At 45.5% G+C, this 21,855-nt stretch overlaps 1 protein-coding gene across 1 annotated transcript; it reads right to left on the minus strand.

Annotated features, from left to right (window-relative positions):
* Positions 1-727: 727 nt before the first annotated feature.
* On the minus strand, positions 728-10,027 carry LOC120060729 (solute carrier family 2, facilitated glucose transporter member 1-like). Its single transcript, XM_039010139.1, has 9 exons — positions 9,941-10,027; positions 8,115-8,275; positions 5,650-5,890; positions 5,296-5,458; positions 4,696-4,883; positions 4,462-4,566; positions 4,102-4,203; positions 3,775-3,978; positions 728-931 (listed from the first exon to the last, which is right to left on the minus strand). The coding sequence occupies exons 1-9, from the start codon at positions 10,016-10,018 to the stop codon at positions 728-730; spliced, it is 1,446 nt and encodes a 481-aa protein (XP_038866067.1). The 5' UTR covers positions 10,019-10,027.
* Between the last annotated feature and the right edge of the window lie 11,828 nt (positions 10,028-21,855).

The raw sequence follows: 21,855 nt of genomic DNA on the forward strand, positions 1-21,855 counted from the left end.
AGGCTAGGTCAGGGATATGGTGCCTTGTTATAACCTTTTGTCAATAAGATTGGTCGGGGGGTTTTGTTTTTATTGTCAGAGTTTGCTGGAGTAAATTGTGGATGAACAGTTGGAATTGAGAATGTGTCTGCATAGTTTCTGGTGATATTAAGTATTGGATAAGTGGAATGGAAAGCATTGTTTAATTCAGTGTTTCACTTTGTTATCTTAATAGCAACCTAGTCAGCCCTTTTAAGCTGCAGGTAGAGACCAAAAGAGGATAGAGCGCTATTTTCCCTTTCAGGCTGATGAGGATTTAAACCAACAAGATAATGAAGATGTCTCATAAATGCCCTTTTATGATAGCTGGCTCTGGTCTACTTATTCCCCTCTCCCCCGTTTGCACCACCCGATCAGACATGAAAAAATTTGCCTGTGAGATGTCTCAATACTATAGAGATGTAAAATGGAGATGGCCTCAATGGTGCTGCCCATGCTGTCAGACGCCATAATGAAACATACAACGTTGCTATCTCTATACATCTCTATTGTGAATTCGCAGTCTCATCACCCCCTCCTGGAACCCCATGCATACTGCAGTCATCAGTTTACCACAGAGAGCAGGAGAGGTGGGACTCTGAAGGCCTATAGGAGTGGCACTCGTCCCTAAACTAGAAATGCCCAGGCATATGTTGCCCCCCCAGTCTATCAGTAGTATTGAAGGAGGTTGGGAGTGTTGTCGGAGAGCTTAGAGTTGAGAGTCGGCTCCCCCAAGGCTGTTCATCTCATCAGGAGCGTACTTTTCTCCTGACTGTCCAGCCTCATGGCGGAAGCCGGCGGAGATCTCATCAAACGACCGTCCCTTGGTTTCAGGCACCTTGAAATAAGTGAAGATGAAGAAGCCCAGCAGTAGCACAGTGAAGATGATGAAGACGTAGGGGCCACACAGTTGCTACAGAGAAGACAGAAAAGTAACATTATTTTCACATTTTTCCATTCATAAATTGAATTTCAACTTTAATTTCAAATTGAAAATGAAGTCATCAGGGCTATTATAAAACTACAGGTATATAATATATACTGTACCATCAATGTACATTGAGTATACCAAACATTAGGAACCCCTTCCTAATATTGAGTTGCACCCCCCCCTTTTGCCCTCAGAACAGCCTCAATTCGACGGGACATGGACTCTAAAATGTGTTGAAAGCCTTCCACAGGGATGCTGGCTCATGTTGACTCCAATGTTTCCCACAGTTGTGTCAAGTTGACTGGATGTCTTTTAGGTGGTGGACCATTCTTGACACACACAGGAAACACAGAAAAATCCAGAAGCGTTGCAGTTCTTGACACAGACAGATGTGACTGGCACCTACTACCATACCCCGTTCAAAGGCACTTACATTTTTTGTCTTGCCCATTCACCCTCTGAATGGCACACATACACAATCAATGTCACAGCTGTCTCAAGGCTTAAAAATCCTTATTTAACCTGTCTCCTCCCCTTCATCTGCACTGATTGAAGTGGATTTAACAAGTAACAAGTAATCAATAAAGGATCATAGCTTTTACCTGGATTCACCTGGTCAGTCTATGTCATGGAAAAGCAGGTGTTCTTAATCTTTTGTATACTCTGTGTATATTTAAGAAAAAAGGCCAGAGGGGGTGTGGTATATTTAACTTCTTGAGCCTATGGGGGCGCCATTTCGACTTTGTTAAAATTCGTTCCCAAATTAAACTGCCTCGTACTCAATTCTTGCTCGTACAATATGCATATTATTATTACTATTGGATAGAAAACACTCTCTAGTTTCTAAAACCGTTTGAATTATGTCTGTGAGTGAAACAGAACTCATTCTGCAGCACATTTCCTGTCAGGGAGTGAGATTTCAGAAATCGAGGTCCCTGTTCTGAGGCCAGTTTATAAGTCCCCATGTAAGCCATCGGGCTACATGCACTGCATACGTCTTCCTCTAGATGTCAGTAAGCGGGGAGAATTTGAATGGAGTGGATTGCGCAATCTGGGCCCTTTATAAGACCGTGGAACGGAAGTACCGTCCTTTTCAACGGTGCGCCTGACGCATGAAGACATCACAATGGCTTCCTGCAAACGCTTTCGTTTTAGTAGTTCTATATCTCCGGTCATGTTTTTATTCGTTATAGGTGTTAAAGACATCATAAGGTAGTTAATTTAAACCGACTTAGCAGTTTATAGCAGTTTATTGCGATTTTCTGGGATTTCTTTGCCATGCGCTTTCACGAGTTGGACACCTCTCCAGTTGGCGGCTAGCATTATTTCGACCGGACAAGAGGACATCTTTCAACCCAAAGACGATTGTTCTGGAGAAAGGACACCTTGCCCAAGATTCTGATGGAAGCTCAGCTAATAGTAAGCAGTCTTTATGCTGTTAATTCGTACTTATGTTGACAAATGTCAGATAATAATTCCGCCATGAATTATGGTGCGGTCTCGCTTTAGCGCACGCTGTATGCTTGAAGTAACGTTAATTTTAAAAATCTAACCCAGCGATTGCATTAAGAACTAATTTGTCTTTCAATTGCTGTCCAACCTGTATTTTTTAGTCAAGTTTTGGAATAGTTACTGATTAGAATAGGTGCCTCTTCAAAGATTTCTCCTGCCATTTTCTGGGCAGCTTTGCTACTTTTCTCATTGTATAAGCACGATTTGTGCCGCTAAATATGCACATTTTCGAACAAACTCTATATGCATTGTGTAATATGATGTTATAGGACTGTCATCTGAAGAATTCTGAGAAGGTTAGTGAAAAAATTAATATCTTTTGGTGGTTTATACGTAATCGCTATGTTTGGCTTGAATCAATGCGGTTGTGATGTTTGCTATTGTGGTATGCTAATATAACGCTATATTGTGTTTTCGCTGTAAAACACTTAGAAAATCTGAAATATTGTCTGGATTCACAAGATCTGTGTCTTTCAATTGCTGTACGCTGTGTATTTTTAAGAAATGTTTTATGATGAGTAATTAGGTAATACACGTTGCTCTCTGTAGTTATTCTAGTCGCTTTGGTGAGTTGTAATGGTGGCTGCAATGGTAAACTATGATTTATACCTGAAATATGCACATTTTTCTAACAACATATTTATTGTATAGCATATGTTTTATCAGACTGTCATCTGATGAAGTTGTTTCTTGGTTAGTGGCTATTTATATCTTTATTTGGTCGAATTTGTGATAGCTACTGATGGAGTAAAAAAAGTGGTGTCTTTTGCTAACGTGGTTAGCTAATAGATTTACATATTGTGTCTTCCCTGTAAAACATTTTAAAAATCAGAAATGATGTCTGGATTCACAAGATGTGTATCTTTCATCTGGTGTCTTGGACTTGTGATTTAATGATATTTAGATGCTAGTATTTACTTGTGACGCTATGCTAGTAGCTTTTCTACTGATGGGGGTGCTCCCGGATCCGGGTTTGGGAGGTGTTAGAGGTTAAGCAATAAGGCACGAGGGGGTGTGGTATATGGCCAATATACCACGGCTAAGAGCTGTTCTTAGGCACGACGCTATGTCATATACCACAAACACCGAGGTGCCTTATTGCTATTATAAACTGGTTACCAACATAAAAAGAATAGGAAACTATTTTTGTGTCATAACTGTGGTACATTGTTGGATATAGACATGGCTGAAATGCTGTTTCAGCCAATCAGCACCCAGGACCCAAACTACACGGTTTGTAATAATTGATATGCATATGTAATAGAGCCATCAAGGCAATAACACAGAAATCTGTGAGTTTTCTTTCTTCTTACCTCAACGTATTGGAAGGTCATGCCCACTATGAAGTTAGCCGACCAGTTGGAGAATCCAGCAACGGCAAAGGCAGAGGGCCGAGGACCTTGGCTGAAGAGCTCAGCCACGATGAACCAGGGGATGGGGCCCGGGCCAATCTCAAAGAAGGCCACAAAGCTAAAGATGGCTACGATGCTGACGTAAGACATCCATGGCAGCTGGTCCTGAGGAAAAACACGGGGGAACATCAGTGGAGGAGGCTGCCTGAGGTAGTCGTCTACATAAAATATGATATACGCAAATCCAGTGATTTTTTAAAATGTTTTTTATTGCGCCATTATACATACCAGTAGTGCCATAGCGATTGTCATCAGGACAGCTGAGAATGCCATCCCCAGCAACCCAGTGAGGTGAAGGGATCTTCGCCCAGCACGCTCCACGACGAATAGCTAAATAAAGAGAGGAAGAGAAGAAGAATGGTGGTGTTAGTGGGAGTTGGGAAGTGGATTCATTTCCAAGACACATTTATGTTGTTACAGTCAGATGGACAATACATTTATCTCATAATCTATTATAATGGAAACAATAATGAATTTGATAAATTCCATTCCCACCCAAAAATCTTAATACTCATTGTTGAGATGCTCATATGATCACTGGGACTGGGCTCCTGTTTATGGATGTTGTACAGTGTTTATCAGACTTACAGACACAACAGTGAAGGCTGTATTGACCACTCCAGCACCAATCGTAGCGTAGACTGGCTGAGAGACTCCCGCCTTCTCAAATATCCTGGTGGAGTAGTAGAAAACCTGCACAAAAATGTAATAATTGAGTAGACCATATAGTTTGAAGTGCGTGTGTGTGTGTGTGTTTGTGCATGAGTTAGCATGTGTGTATTTGCTAGTCAGTGTGTGTCTCCCAGAGTGTCCCACACTCACAGCGTTGATGCCAGACAACTGCTGGGAGAGCTGGAGCATGACGGCGATGAAGATGGGCTGGCGGTAGAGTGGCGAGCGGAACAGCTCCAGGATGGTCACCTTCTTCTCCCTCATCATCTGCCTGGCCTCCTCCTTCATCTCCTGCATGTCGGCGCCCACCTCCTCAGTGCCTCGCAGCTTCTCCAGCACTGCAGGGAAATACACAACTCAGCTCCATTCCCTCCTGGAGAGCTACTCGAGGTGAAGCCCTTTGTTCCAGTCTTAATCTAACACACCAAATTCTATTAATAAGCTTCTGGTCAGGACCTTGATAAGTTCAATGGTGTGTTAGAGCAGGGCTGGAACAAAAGCCAGCACACCCAAGAGCTCTCCTGCTTTTTGTGGGAATAGGGGTGTAGGACAGGGGTACTCAACTGTTACCCTACGAGGTCTGGAGCCTGCTGGTTTTCTGTTCTACCTGATAATTAATTACACACACCTGGTGTCCCAGGTCTAAATCAGTCCCTGAATAAAGGGGAACAATGAAAAAATGCAGTGGAACTGGCTTTGAGGTCCAGAGTGGAGTTTGAGGGGTGTAGCAGTAGCTGGTCAAAGGCTTACCTTCTCTGGCCTTGAGCTCCTCGTTGCGGTTGATTAGAAGGAAGCGGGGGCTCTCGGGGCAGAAGGGTAACAGGATACACTGCAGCATGGCTGGGATGAATGTGAAGCCCAGCAGAAAGGGCCACAGAGTGGAGTTCCCCATTATAGACTCGATCCCAAACACCTGTAAGAAACAATATTTAACTACACTGTAATTATGCTGTCAATGAAAGATAAACTACCATGGAAATACACTGTGGTAAGGTTGTGAGGTTACTTGAGTACTGTATGTTGGTGGAAAGCCCATATTTGTCCAGATGATTGTGCTGTATCACTAGCTTTAAAAAATAAAGTCACCCGACGGACAGTGCCTACCTGTGCCATGAGGATGCCAAGGACGATGCCCAGCTGGTGCAGAGTGCCCAGTGCCCCGCGGAGCGAGGTGGGCGCAATCTCCCCCACGTACATAGGCACGAAGCCAGTGGACAGGCCGGAGTAGAGCCCCACAATGAAGCGCCCGATAATCAGCATCTCCCACGACGCCGCCAGCTTGGAGAAGCCCATGAACCCGGCGGCGATGAACGCCAGCACGTTGGCAATGAGCATCGAGTTTCTCCTGCAAATCATTCACAGAGGTCTTCTTCACTTCCTAAAGCAACAAAAATGCTATACTGTTGTTGAGGTGCACAGGACAGCACAACAAACCGAAATGACGCATGATTACCACCAGTGGCGACGCGTCATTCAGGGCAGGTGGGAACCCCACCTGTTTAGCTAAAAAAAAATATTTTTTTTGTTGCCTGTTTAGCATGTTATTATTTTGCCATTAATACATGTCACATATCAGTTTGCAAACAATGTAAAACAATTATAATAATTGAGTTAATAAAGCCGCATACAAACATGGTCTCTTTTTTGCAGGCGTTTCAGCCTAGCTCAGTGCTTTCTGTGGTGGTGAGACAGCCAGTTCTCTAGTTGCGCCGTGATTGGCTCAGTGTTCTGTCACTCATGGGGACACTACATCACCGCAAAATCTATGGGTAGAGCTAGACAATTCAAGCCCCCTGGGTGCTGCCATAGACTTACATTAGAAGTGCCAATCCAAGAAGGCTCAAGATCATTGGCCACAGTTAAAATGACATCAAATCACATTATATATACAGTAGCCTTGATTGGACTGATCATGTCAACATCATACTTTAAAAATCTTAGCTGGCATTCATCATCATGAATCAAGTCGACAATCTACTGGCAAATCGTTTTCAATCCTTGTCATATGAAGAGAAATTATAGATAAAGCGTATCGGTGCTCATCGGCCATAAACATTACACAACAAGTTGGAAATCGCAAATTCACCAATAAGTGCTAAGGCGCCACTGCAGCCCGGGGTTCGATCCCAGGCTGTGTCACAGCCGGCAGTGACCGTTGGCCCAGCGTCATCCGGGTTAGGGGAGGGTTTTGCAGGCCGGGATGTCTTTGTCTCATCGTGCTCTAGCGACTCCTTGTGGCGAGCCGAGCTACTGCAAGCGGACCTCCGTCAGGTCAAATGTTTCCTCCGACACATTTGTGTGGCTGGCTTCCGGGTTAAGCGAGCAGTGTGTCAAGAAGCAGTGCTGCTTGGCTCTTGACCTTCGCCAAGTCGGTAGGGGAGTTGCAGCGATGAGACAAGATTGTAACTACCAATTGGATATCACGAATAAAGGAGTAACGCCATGGGACAGAAAAGTTTGAAAACATTTGCCATGATGTCAATCCAGCATCAGTTCTGCTGCATTCAAATCAACTGGAAACTCAGAACTGGGAAATCTCAGACTTTAGTTCAAGACAACTGGGAACCAGCTCCGACTGGGAAAATACCTAAAATAACAGTTAACCAACTCGAAATTCCAAGTCGGGATTTTGGACCTCTTTCTAGATAGAGCCCACAAGAAGGACTGCCGCGCCACCGTCCTGTTCAAGTGAGCACAGCACAACAAAGTGAGTCCAAAAATGTATGTATGCTGCTGCATGAATGATGTAATATGCCAGGGACATATGTATACTGTAGCCAAGAAAGGAATACTAAGTGTATGTTGTGTAGTAAGCTGTTAGCTCATGTGCCTCACCGTAAAAATGTGGTCAATTTCCTCCTTCATAACAGCCTACTGTTCTGACTTGATGGTGCACATGTAGCCTATAGCCTGTTTTAGAGAAATGTCATCATCGAATATTGTAAGAGCTTTCATTGTCTGCTTAAACGCCTCATTTATCCTACGGTTCTGACTTGTACAGGGACAATACTGTAAGAACGGCCCATGTTCTGGAATCTGTCGCTGTACATTTCAAAATACTGAACAAATAGTTATTGACTACGTCCGTCCTAGCTCGCTCATTAATGTCTTAATCGAAAATACGGATTGCCTCTTATCCGCTCGTCATCGCCTTATGCCATAGTTTGTACATCTCAATTGTCAGTAGAAACCACATTTGTTTAAGCAAGTCAGACATGTCAGCTATGTTTTTTTAAAGGCAGTAAACGAGGCTGAATGAACTGTTTTGCTGCCAGGCAAGGCTCCGCTGATAGCCAGGTGTAGCAGTGGTAAGGTGTTGGGACTGCTGTTGAGACTCTGCTGTTGGGACAGCTTTATGGCCCTAAAAGTTTGTGGGCACCGTTTGTCACAATTATTGTGCAATTCATGTATTGTTTAGTGTTGTGTTGTGTAGTGGGCTTTGCTGGCATGCATCACATTTTTTGTTGTTGAGTTTGCCCCACCAAGATTTACATGCTAAAATCGCCACTGATTACCACACCCTTTTAATGTGAATACCAGCCTAAAATACATTAACACTGCAGTTTTACCTGCCCAGGCGGTTGACAAAGAGGCCCACGGAGAAGGAGCCAAAAATGCCCCCGACAGAGAAGATGGCCACGGAGATGGACCACAGGGTGGTCAGGGATGTGGTAGGGATGGGCTCAGAGTACCTGCTGTTCCACGTGTCATTCAGGAAGCCTTCGATGATCTACGGTACAATACAACATAACACATGAAGAATATACATAAACTATAGTCATCATTGAAGGTTGATGGAGACGTTAAATAATATAATTATCATACACACATCACAATTCACTTCATAGTAAATTACCAACCATACAGTGAAATTATAGATATTTCCCAGAACTAAAATCTTGCATAATTGAGTCAGATGCTTGTTTAAATTCTAGGGAAAGATGTGTTATAAAAGATACTAGAACGAGGAGCAGAAGTAGGGTGGTCGCTCCACCCCCCTCTCTTTGCAAGTTACGGACAAGTATGTGCCAAATGTCCCCACCCCTTCCGAAATTGGAACAATGCGAACATTGCGAAATCATGATTTATCCAAATGATCGTGACAAAACATTGGAGCATGTTTCAACAAAAAAAGTTAATGTGATGACGTTGAATCAACGTGGAAAACTGATTTGGATTTGAGAAAGTCATCAAGGTAAGTGAGTTTCATCTTTTTTTTCACCCAACTTTGAACCTAAATCCAATGACATGGTAATATTTTTCGTTAAGTGGGTTAAAATGTTCCTAGAAGTCACACGGAAGGACATGTCAAAATGCTGAATGAGATTTATAGAAGGGCACTTCATTTAATATAACAGGCTTTTAAAATGCTATATTGGTGCACAATGTCAACTTTTAAAAAATCAGAGGGATGCAAAAGACACTCGTTTCAGACAACTCAGTTACTCCTCTAGCCTCCCCTTAAATCCTGTGAATTTGACAACAATCTTTGTTATCTCTGCCAGATGTAATGGACACACCACAATTGATTTGATCACAATGGTAAACCTTTCCCAAACTTCCCAGTTGGAGGCTTCCTGGAATAAGATGGAAATCTGTGAATCCTCCAACTGGGATTTCAGGAAAACCTGGGCATTTTGGGAAAGTTACTGGAATTCGCTATAATAGATGGTGACTTTCCACCCTAGACCGTGGAGGAAATTACACGCCTTGCATAACAAAGTATCAAAGAGGCTTGGATCCTAGTAGCTACCTCACTGGCCTACACACCTTCAGACTGATGCAATCTTTAATCTCCGCAACTATTTACAGTGCTTATGTGCTCAGGTGTCCTGAAGAGGCTCCAGGATTCACCGTTCGCCTTACACCGTTCCCAAATCACACACGTGACGTACGTACGCCCGCACACACACACACAAATGTAAGTGCATGCACTCACACATTCTTATTTACAGAGCAGGCATCAGTGAAACCTCAAGTAACTTTCTTAAGAAGCTGCTGGAGTGAAGTACATACAGTACCAGAGTCTCTCCAGTATATCTGCCAGACTCACTTAGCCAAGTGTTAAATTCAGTAGAAGGACTGCATCGTACCAGCGAGTCTCACCACGTCAGTCAAAGATCCTACATGTATGTGATGTATCATCTTTGATTGACCTGGCAGGGCTCCTGCTGGAGAGATGAGATGCAATCTGTCGGAACATGCATTACGGCACCTTTGGGTAGGAGATCTGAGTGCCATGCATCTCTGAGGAACATCTTAACCTGCTGAGCTAGTCAGGGGTGTCAAGAAAGAATACTGTTTTCGCATTCAATGGATTTGGACAGGCTTCTAAGGGTCACAAACATTAAAAAAATGTAACTTGATTCTCTATACAGGGCCTCTTCTCACTCACCTTTTGGGGAGCATTGATGACCCCTGTGTTGTAGCCAAACTGCAGCGAGCCAATCACAGCTGTTCCCACTGCCATCATCAGCTGGAGCGTCAACCCCTGTGGGCACAGAGGAAAAACAAACATCTCTTCAGTTTAACAAAGAATAGCTAAAAGTGCTCTATCCGCTTCAGAACACAGCCTACAAGTAATTGTTGTTTTTTTACTATCTTTGAGAGGGTATATTTAGCCTAATCTGATTTTTATTTAAGAAGTCTCAGACTTGGATGAGAGGACAGGTGAATTGGGACTAAGACTTAATAAATGTGCACAAGAAATTGAGACCTGACTTGGACTCTGTATTAACAAGTGATAGTGACTCTACGGTAACACTTGGCTGACACAGGTGGTCCGTTCAGTGTAATCCCCTTAGGGACTGAGGAACATCAGTAATGTTCTGTTACAGTAATATGCTAAAGTTGTCCTTGTTTTAGTTGTTTATGCTTGAAATGCGGTGCACATTTCTTTTTCATGGGTGGCTCTAATGTGAGGCCTGTTATGACTTATTTTGGAGAAGGATATTTCTGTAGTGAGAGTAGTGTGTTCTGGAGGGAACAGTTGATGACAAATGTTCTAGCTATGTCTGATGTTGGAACAACACATCTGAAGTCTGTAAACTGTTCACATAGAGTATCCGCTTTATTAAAAGTATGAATTGATCTGGACACCTGTCATATCCTTGAGCTTCACAGGTGCACCACCATTGTGACACTATGGTAGCACTGGCCGAGACTGGTGGTCCATTCAGTATAATCCACTTAAGGAATGAGGAACATCAGAACCAGGGCACGCAAACAGGACAGCTTGCTTACACAGGCCACACTGCGCCAAGCCACACGCGAACACTTAAACTTACGTAACAAACACACTTAAGTGCGTAGGCTCTTAGTGAGTGACACCCCCTCCAAGATGTGAAATAGTTGCAGTCACACTAATGTCTATAGAAGTTTCCCTCTTACTCATATCAACATGAAACTCTGTCTAAGCATTTCGCCTTATGTAATTCACAAAATATACAAACCATCTCATACACTCTGCTTTAGGTATCAGGATCCAGTTGAGACTTTGGTCCCACAGACAAATTTAACCATCCAGTTCAACCCTAACGCAACAGCAATACACACTGAGTGTACAAAGCATTAGGAACAACTGCTTTTTCCATGACATAGACTGACCAAGTGAATACAGGTGAAAACTATGATCCCTTATTGATGTCACTTGTTAAACTCATTCAGTGTAGATGAAGGGGAGTAGACAGGTTAAAGAAGGATTTTTAAGCCTTGCCAGGCTCACCAGTTTGAATATGTCAAGAACTGCAACGCTGCTGGTTTTTTCACACAACAGTTTCCTGTGTGTATCAAGAATGGTCCACCACCCAAAGGATATCCAGCCAACATGACAACTGTAGGAAGCGTTGTAGTCAACATGGCCCAGCACCCATGTGGAATGCTTTCGACACCTTATAGAGTCCATGCCCAGACGAATTGAGGGTGTTCTGATGGCAAAAGGGTGTGCAACTCAGTATTAGGAAGGTGTTCCTTATGTTTTTTACACTCTGACAATATACACTAAGTTTTATATCACAAACATCCTTTGTGTCAGGTCGTCTTAGTGACACCATCTCCAAGATCTAGCCACACATGTTGGGATCACATCAACAGGAAGCTATTCAACCCCATGTGAAATAGTTGCAGTCACAATGACATCCATAGAAGTTTCACCCTTACTCAAATTGACAGGAATCTCTCAGCCATTTCACCTTCTAGACTCTGCATCGAGAATCTATTATGTCAAAAGAGAGACGCACTAAGAGTAGCTTTACTCCTACAAATCTTCTTAGTGAAATTATTTTTGGACCTTATGCCGCATGCACTACACCAATAAATACCTCTAAAACTGGGTATCAACAAAAACATATGTCCTGTCCATGCTTAAACAGCAAAACAATCTCTATTTTATCTGTTCAGGTCATTATGGCCAAACAGTTCTATTTTTGTTTCATCAGACCAGAGGACATTTCTCCAAAGTCCAATCTTTGTCCCCATGTGGGGACAAACCGTAGTCTGGCTTTTTTAAATGGCGGTTTTGTAGCAGTGGCTTCTTCCTTGCTGAGCGGCCTTTCAGGTTATGTCAATATAGGACTCGTTTTACTGTGGATATAGATACTTTTGTACCCGTTTCCTCCAGCATCTTCACAAGGTCCTTTGCTGTTGTTCTCGGATTGATTTGCACTTTTCACACCAAAGTACGTTCATCTCTAGGAGACAGAACGCGTCTCCTTCCTGAGCGGTATGACGGCTGAGCGGTATGACGGCTGCGTGGTCCCATGGTGTTTATACTTGCGTTATTTTGTTTGTACCGATGAACGTGGTACCTTCAGGCGTTTGGAAATTGCTCTCAAGGATGAACCAGACTTGTGGAGGTCTACAATTTATTTTATTTTATTGGCTGATTTCTTTGGATTTTCCAATGATGTCAAGCAAAGAGACACTGCGTTTGAAGGTAGGCCTTGAATTACATCCACAGGTACACCTCCAATTGACTCAAATGATGCCAATTAGCTTCTAAAGCCATGACATCATTTTCTGGAATTTTCCAAGCTGTTTAAAAAGGCACAGTCAACTTAGTGTATGTAAACTTCTGACCCACTGGAATTGTGATACAGTGAATTATAAGTGAAATAATCTGTCAGAGTCGTGTGTATAGGTGGCAGGGAAGTCAGGCGCAGGAGAGTCAAACGGAGTGTAAAATGGAGTCTTTTAATGAAAGTCCAAATACATGCTCCATAACACTAATAAGAAACGAACAAATATGGGTACGAAGACCCGTCGCGCACCTATACACATAAAAAACAATACTAACAAGAAACAATCTCTGACAAAGACATGAGGGGAAACAGAGGGTTAAATACACAAGAGGTAATGGATGGGATTGAAAACAGGTGTGTGGGAAGACAAGACAAAACCAATGGAAAATGAAAAATGGATCGATGATGGCTAGAAGACCGGTGACGTCGACCGCCGGACACCGCCCGAACAAGGAGAGGCAACGACTTCAGCAGAAGTCGTGACAGTACCCCCCCCCCCTGACGCGCAGCTCCAGCAGCGCGTCGACACCGGCCTCGGGGACGACCCGGAGGGCGAGGTGCAGGGCGATCCGGATGGAGGCAGTGGAATTCTTTTAACATGGAAGGATCTAAAACGTCCTCCACCGGAACCCAGCATCTCTCCTCCGGCCCGTACCCCTCCCAGTCCACGAGGTACTGAAGGCCCCTCGCCCGACGTCTCGAATCCAAAATGGATCGAACAGAGTACGCCTGGACCCCCTCGATGTCAAGAGGAGGCGGAGGAACTTCACGCACTTCAGCCTCCTGGAGCGGGCCAGCCACCACCGGCCTGAGGAGAGACACATGGAACGAGGGGTTAATACGGTAATTAGTGGGCAGTTGTAACCTATAACATACCTCGTTCACTCTCCTCAGGACTTTAAACGGCCCCACAAACCGCGGACCCAGCTTCCGGCAGAGCAGGCGGAGGGGCAGGTTTCGGGTCGAGAGCCAGACCCTGTCCCCTGGTGCGAACACCGGGGCCTCACTGCGGCGACGGTCTGCGCCAATTTTCTGGCGCCTTATGGCGCGCTGAAGGTGGACGTGGGCTGCCTCCCAGGTTTCCTCAGCGCGCCGAAACCAATTGTCCACCGCAGGAGCCTCGGTCTGGCTCTGATGCCAAGGAGCCAGAACCGGCTGATACTCCTTTTCAATGTGTATTAGGGTGAGGTTAGTGGAGGAGTGACGTAGCGAGTTCTGGGCCATCTCTGCCCAGGGCACGAACTTCGCCCACTCCCCCGGCCAGGCCTGGCAATAGGATCGCAAAAACCTGCCCACATCCTGGTTAACTCTCTCCACCTGCCCATTACTCTCGGGTGAAAACCTGAGGTAAGACTAACCGAGATCCCCAGACGTTCCATGAACGCCTTCCAGACCCTTGATGTGAACTGGGGACCCCGATCAGACACTATATCCTCAGGCACCCCATAGTGCCGGAAAACGTGTGTAAACAGGGCCTCTGCAGTTTGTAAGGCCGTAGGGAGACCGGGCAAAGGGAGGAGACGACAGGACTTCGAAAACCGATCCACAACGACCAGGATCATGGTGTAACCCTGTGAAGGTGGAAGATCAGTCAAAAATCCACCGACAGGTGCGACCACGGCCGTTGAGGAACGGGTAAAGGTTGAAGCTTACCTCTGGGCAGGTGTCTAGGAGCCTTGCACTGGGCGCACACCGAGCAGGAGGAAACATAAATCCTCACGTCCTTGGCTAAAGTGGGCCACCAGTACCTCCCATCAAGACAGCGCATCGTCCGACCTATCCCAGGATGACCAGAGGAGGGTGACATGTGAGCCCAATAGATCAATCGGTCACGGACAGCAGACGGAACGTACAGACGACCAGCTGGACACTCAGGAGGAGAGGGCTCTGCACGTGACGCCCGCTCAATGTCCGCGTCCAGCTCCCACACTACTGGCGTCACCAAACACGAAGCTGGGAGTATGGGAGTGGGATCCATGGACCGCTCCTCTGTGTCATACAGCCGAGACAATGCGTCTGCCTTGACATTCTGGGAGCCTGGTCTGTAAGTAAGGGTAAACACAAAACGAGTGAAAAACATGGCCCACCTTGCCTGGCGAGGATTCAGTCTCTTCGCCTGCCGGATGTACTCCAGATTGCGGTGGTCAGTCCAGATGAGAAAAGGGTGTTTAGCCCCCTCAAGCCAATGCCTCCACGCCTTCAAGGCTTGTACGACAGCTAACAGCTCCCGGTCCCCCACATCATAGTTTCGCTCCGCCGAGCTGAGCTTCTTCGAAAAGAAAGCACAGGGGCAAAGCTTCAGTGGCACACCCGAACGCTGAGAGAGCACTGCTCCTATCCCATGTCTCATATCACATGGTCTCTCCTATCATTGCTATGCAGACGACACACAATTAATCTTCTCCTTTCCCCCCTCTGATAACCAGGTGGTGAATCGCATCTCTGCATGTCTGGCAGACATATCAGTGTGGATGACGGATCACCACCTCAAGCTGAACCTCGGCAAGACGGAGCTGCTCTTCCTCCCGGGGAAGGACTGCCCGTTCCATGATCTCGCCATCACGGTTGACAACTCCATTGTGTCCTCCTCCCAGAGTGCTAAGAACCTTGGCGTGATCCTGGACAACACCCTGTCGTTCTCAACTAACATCAAGGCGGTGACCCGTTCCTGTAGGTTCATGCTCTACAACATTCGCAGAGTACGACCCTGCCTCACGCAGGAAGCGGCGCAGGTCCTAATCCAGGCACTTGTCATCTCCCGTCTGGATTACTGCAACTCGCTGTTGGCTGGGCTCCCTGCCTGTGCCATTAAACCCCTACAACTCATCCAGAACGCCGCAGCCCGTCTGGTGTTCAACTTTCCCAAGTTCTCTCACGTCACCCCGCTCCTCCGCTCTCTCCACTGGCTTCCAGTTGAAGCTCGCATCCGCTACAAGACCATGGTGCTTGCCTACGGAGCTGTGAGGGGAACGGCACCTCCGTACCTTCAGGCTCTGATCAGGCCCTACACCCAAACAAGGGCACTGCGTTCATCCACCTCTGGCCTGCTCGCCTCCCTACCTCTGAGGAAGTACAGTTCCCGCTCAGCCCAGTCAAAACTGTTCGCTGCTCTGGCACCCCAATGGTGGAACAAACTCCCTCACGACGCCAGGTCAGCGGAGTCAATCACCACCTTCCGGAGACACCTGAAACCCCACCTCTTTAAGGAATACCTAGGATAGGATAAAGTAATCCTTCTAACCCCCCCCCCCCTTAAAAGAGTTAGATGCACTATTGTAAAGTGGTTGTTCCACTGGATATCATAAGGTGAATGCACCAATTTGTAAGTCGCTCTGGATAAGAGCGTCTGCTAAATGACTTAAATGTAAATGTAAATGTATCCCAGCTTCGGATGCATCCACCTCCACTATGAATGGCAAAGAGGGATCCGGATGAGCCAACACAGGCACCGAGGTAAACAGAGTCTTCAGGTGTCCAAAAGCCCTGTTCGCCTCAGCCGACCACTGCAAGCGCACCGGGCCCCCCTTTAGCAGTGAGGTAATGGGAGCAGCCACCTGACCAAAACCCCGGATAAACCTCCGGTAGTAATTGGCAAACCCTAAAAAACGCTGCACCTCCGTTACCGTGGTTGGAGTCGGCCAATTACGCACGGCTGTAATGCGGTCGCTCTCCATTTCCACTCCTGAAGTGGAAATCCGATGCCCTAGGAAGGAGATGGATTGTTGGAAGAACAAGCATTTCTCAGCCTTGACATATAGATCATGATCCAACAGGCGACCAAGCACCCTGCGCACCAGGGACACATGCTCGGCGCGTGTAGCGGAGTATATCAGAATATCATCGATATACACCACTACACCCTGCCCATGCAAGTCCCTGAAGATCTCATCTACAAATGATTGGAAGACTGATGGAGCATTCATCAACCCATATGGCATGACAAGGTACTCATAATGACCTGAGGTGGTGCTAAATGCCGTCTTCCACTCATCACCCTTCCGAATACGCACCAGATTGTACGCACTCCTGAGATCCAATTTTGTGAAGAAGCGTGCCCCGTTCATTGACTCAATAACTGTATTTATCAGAGGTAACGGGTAACTATATTTCACCGTGATTTTATTGAGACATCGATAATCAATGCACGGGCGTAAACCGCCATCCTTCTTCACAAAAAAGAAACTCGAAGAGGCTGGTGAAATGGATGGCTGAATGAACCCCTGACGCAGGGATTCAGAGATATATGTATCCATAGCCACCGTCTCCGCTTGCGACAGGGGATACACGTGACTCCTGGGATATGCAGCGTCTACCAGGAGATCTATCGCACAATCCCCCCGTCGATGGGGTGGTAATTGAGTCGCCTTCTTTTTACAGAAGGCGAGAGCCAAATCGGCATATTCGGGGGGAATGCGCACGGTGGAGACCTGGTCTGGACTTTCCACCGTAGTAGCACCAACGGAAACCCCTAAACACCTATCTGAGCACTCTCGCGACCACCCTGTGAGAGCCCTCTGTGGCCAAGAAACAGTGGGGTTATGACAAGTTAACCAGGGTAGGCCTAGCACCACAGAATACGCAGGAGAATCAATAAGGAAAAGACTAATCTTCTCCTTGTGACCCTCCTGCGTTATCATACACAAAGGTGCGGTGACCTCCCTGATAAACCCTGAACCTAATGGTCGACTATCTAAGGCATGAATAGGGAAAGGCATATCCACAGAAACAATAGGGATCCCTAAACTATGAGGTAAATCTTTATTAATGAAATTCCCAGCTGCGCCTGAATCTACTAGCGCCTTATACTGGGAATGCAGGGAAAAATCCGGAAAAGTGACAGAGACAAACATTAGTGCGACAGAGGGCTCTGGATGAGAATGGTGCCTACTCACCTGGGGTGATGCCAGAGTGCCCTGCCTGCCTTCTCTATTCCCAGAGGAACCAACCCGGCACCGACCAGCAGTGTGATCTCTGCGACCATAGATGGTGCTCGAGCGGGAACCCCCTCCGGTCTCCCTGCGCACCATCCCTCCCAATTCCATAGGTTTGGGAGAGAGGGTGCGGGAGGATGGAACAACCAGACCCCGATCTAGACGTCCACGAGTAGCCAGCATGTTGTCCAGCCTGATGGACATGTCCACCAGCTGGTCAAAGTTGAGGGTGGTGTCTCTACAGGCCAGCTCCCGACGGACGTCCTCGCGTAGACTACAGCGGTAATGGTCGATCAGGGCCCTGTCGCTCCATCCAGCGCCGGCAGCCAAGGTTCTAAACTCCAAAGCAAACTCCTGTGCACTCCTCGTCTCCTGCCTCAGATGATAGAGGCGCTCACCCGCCGCTTTGCCTTCGGATGGGTGGTCGAATACCATCCGGAAATGGCGGATGAACTCCTCAAAATGGTCCAACGCCGCATCCTCCTCTCTACACACAGCGCTGGCCCACTCCCGGGCTTTCCCGGTGAGGCATGAGACGAGGGCGCAACTCTTCTCACGGTCCGATGGTACTGGGGAGACCGTGGCCAGATACAACTTAAGTTTAAGGAGGAAACCCTGGCAGCCGGCAGTATCTCCGTTGTATCCAATGGGTAGGGGTAAATGGATTTTGTTCGGTTCAGGAGGGGAAAAAGTGTTCAAGGAATACCCTGGTTGTGGGAGTGGAGGCGCTGGAGAAACTCCCTGTCTCTCCCAGCGGTCCATATTATGGACAATGCGATCCATGACTGCGCTCAAACATTCAATCTCCTCCGTTTGTTCCCGGACGCGTTCCTCCACCTCCATGAGCGTAGTGTCCTCTCCTGCTGACTTCATATTATGGTCAGAGATTCTGTCAGAGTCGTGTGTATAGGTGGCAGGGAAGTCAGGCGCAGGAGAGTCAAACGGAGTGTAAAATGGAGTCTTTTAATGAAAGTCCAAATACATGCTCCATAACACTAATAAGAAACGAACAAACAAATATGGGTACGAAGACCCGTCGCGCACCTATACACATAAAAAACAATACTAACAAGAAACAATCTCTGACAAAGACATGAGGGGAAACAGAGGGTTAAATACACAAGAGGTAATGGATGGGATTGAAAACAGGTGTGTGGGAAGACAAGACAAAACCAATGGAAAATGAAAAATGGATCGATGATGGCTAGAAGACCGGTGACGTCGACCGCCGAACACCGCCCGAACAAGGAGAGGCAACGACTTCGGCAGAAGTCGTGACATAATCTGTCTGTAAACAATTGTTGGAAAAATTACTTGTGTCATGCACAAAGTAGATGTCCTAACCGACTTGCCAAAACTATAGTTTGTTAACAAGAAAGTTGTGGAGTGGTTGAAAAACGAGTTTTATTGACTCCAACCTAAGTGTATGTAAACTTCCGACTTCAACTGTAGATGTTTTGACACTTGGTCAAACTCAAATACAATTCTTTACTTTAAGCATTTCGTTTTATGTAATTCACAAAATAAACAATCCATCATACTCTGCTTTAAGTATAAGGATCCAGTCTATACTGATATGCAAGTTTGAGACTTTGGTCCCACAAACAAATTGAACCATCCCGTTGAACCCTAACCCAACAACACTAGATATTGTCAAAGGTATACATTAAAAACATCCTTTGTGTCGAGTCGTTTCATGGCATGTGCCCAAGTGCAGCCCAGGCTATTCCATATACACTGCAAAAAAAGTTAACATTAGTAGACTATCCATAAGTCATGTAGACAAACCAAACTGTACATGCTAACAAGACTATCTTTGCCCATCAGCATACTTTGGCTACTCGGCTAATTTGACCAGTTTCTGGGTATCTCTTCGTCATTACCTTTCCTTCGCCTTCCATAGTGATTGATCAGCGAAGTATCGATGGTTGTCGGGACACCTCGCAGAAGACAGGACACAATTATGCAGAAGAGTCTTCTAGAATCCTTTTATCTCCAGTGAGGAAACTAAAATCCACAGTGCTTACTACACCGTCGTTAGCCTTTGCAAATACTGATATTAAAGTTTAAAAAAACATTTAAAATCCACAATTCATTATAACAATTTCATTATGCGGTCTTTACTTATCTATTTTATGATACGCAAGTATACCTACCGTTCGTTATAGGCTCCCATTGATACGTTCTTACTGGACATAAGCCGGTTGATATTATTCAATCAGCTTTCAATATTATTGACTGTCCGCAGCTTCGGAGCGAGCGATTCCGAGGAGTGGGAGAGAGCGTGTTTGTAAAATATGATTCTAATTGGCTGTGGATAGCTCGGCAGATGACGTAGATCATTGCGTCCTACTGTAGAAGAAAGTTCTGATGGACAGAGCCATTTTCCCACTTCAGTCCATATTTATGTTGCATGTGCTACTTTGAAAAAGTAATTCTAGTATCTAAGGCAAGAGTACTTGTTAAGAGATTAGCAATTCAATTATCCGTTAGTAACTGTACCTTATTGCTGTAATATTATGTATTGTTAGGCTACTTTAAAAAGGTAAAGCCTTCAATGTGTGCAGAAGGTATTTTAAATTAAAGGAGGCATATCCATGAGGTGAAATAAAGGCTTGATAAAGCCTACCTTCATCAAATGTCTTTAATGAAATTGTTATGAAGTTCTACAGCTGCACCATCGAGAGCATCCTGACTGGTTGCACCACTGCCTGGCATGGCAACTGCTTGGCCTCCAACCGCATGGCACTACAGTGGGTAGTGCATACAGCGCAGTACATCACTGGGGCCAAGCTTCCTGCCATCCAGGACCTCTATACCGGGTGGTGTCAGAGGAAGGCCCTAAAATTGTCATAGACTCCAGCCACCCTAGTCATGGACTGTTCTCTCTGCTACCGCATGGCAAGCGGTACTGGAGCGCCAAGTCTAGGTCCAAGAGGCTTCTTAACAGCTTCTACTCCCAAGCGATGGAGCTTTTAATTAATATACAAACTCCCAGAATAATTATTCTTGATTTTTCTAAATGTCAGATTGTTCTGATAAGATGTCACTAGGGTGTTTATGTGTGTTTACCAACCACTATACCACTGATCAGAACATTCCCTCCATTGTTTTGGGCCAGCATAATACAGGTTGACTGACTAAAATAAATAAACAAATCCTTGAACGAGCAGCTTGGCATGAACGTTGATGCAGGAGTAAACAGCACACGACTGACAGGAACGACTCCTGGGTCAATGACTTGACCCAGGAGTCGTACTGGCAGCAATGACTTGAGCAGTGCCATTTCTAGACATAAGCGACAACCATCTGCTAGGGGACCCCAAAACAAAAATAAATAAATGAAAAAGCAGCAGTTATTCTCGTGTCAGTCACTTAATTAGGCCATGTCAGCTAACATTTTATAGATTGCTAGTTGAGTCTAGCCAGCTATCTAAACCTTGTAGTGGCAGAATTACTGACCGAGTACGCAAGGCATGTGCCCAGGGGCCCTGACCTCCAGTGGGCCCCAATTGATTTTGTTTGTCACTCACTCAGATATCATATGAATATTGCATAACTCATGGCAAAATGTGTGGAATGGCAGGACATATGCTTTAAAACTGCACATTTTCCTCTCCACCTCTTGGACAAAGTGTAGAACTGCAAGAAATTATAATTTTGAAAAAACGGCTAAATTTCCATAGGAGTCGTTCCTGTCAGTCGTATGCTGTTTACTCCTCCATCGTGGTAATGCTAAGCTGCTCTGTCCTGGATGTGTTTATTTATTTATTACATTTTCTATTCAACCTTTACTTTGTAAGATGGGTGCCACAGCCCTCAGGTGCCAGATCTGTGATGGCATGATATCAAAATATTTTCTGAACACACAGAACACAAAATCTACTTCTGCCAAATTAGCCACACCACTAATACAAGATTGGCATTGTAAATAGTTTGAGAAGTGCACCTGTTGAACATCAGGAGGAGCAATTTTCCCTCACATGTTTCATATAGACTCTTAAAACCTGTTTGCGTAGGCTATGGCATCATGTTACTGTCAGTGGCTTGGTAATGTCCACTTTTAAAACAAATAATGAACATTATGGAAATAACTATGTGAATAGGGAGCCTGAGGTGACTGTAAATTATCAGTCTTGAAAACGCCTGAATTAAAATTACACTATTTTGTAGCTTTGGCAACTATGTGTGTTCTATACCTGTTTGCTCTTCTCCCTGTAGGCTTTACAGACGCTCCACACATCTTGGCTGCAACCCTTCTAATTTAGTGTACCCTGCGCACACAATCCATGTGGAATTCTGGGTCTCTGGCAGCGTTTGGAATTGCCGATCTGTGGTCAAGAACGTTGAGTTCATCTCAG

The sequence above is a fragment of the Salvelinus namaycush genome, chromosome 16 (assembly GCF_016432855.1).
Source record: "Salvelinus namaycush isolate Seneca chromosome 16, SaNama_1.0, whole genome shotgun sequence".
NCBI lineage: Eukaryota > Metazoa > Chordata > Actinopteri > Salmoniformes > Salmonidae > Salvelinus > Salvelinus namaycush.

Coding starts and splice junctions, on each gene's coding strand:
- LOC120060729 (XM_039010139.1), bottom strand. CDS start 10,018: ATGATGGCAGTGGGAACAGCTGTGATTGGCTCGCTGCAGTTTGGCTAC. Junction 5,459..5,649: donor TTGGCATCCTCATGGCACAG/GTAGGCACTGTC, acceptor TGTTTCTTACAG/GTGTTTGGGATCGAGTCTAT. Junction 3,979..4,101: donor CAATCGCTATGGCACTACTG/GTATGTATAATG, acceptor GTTTTTCCTCAG/GACCAGCTGCCATGGATGTC.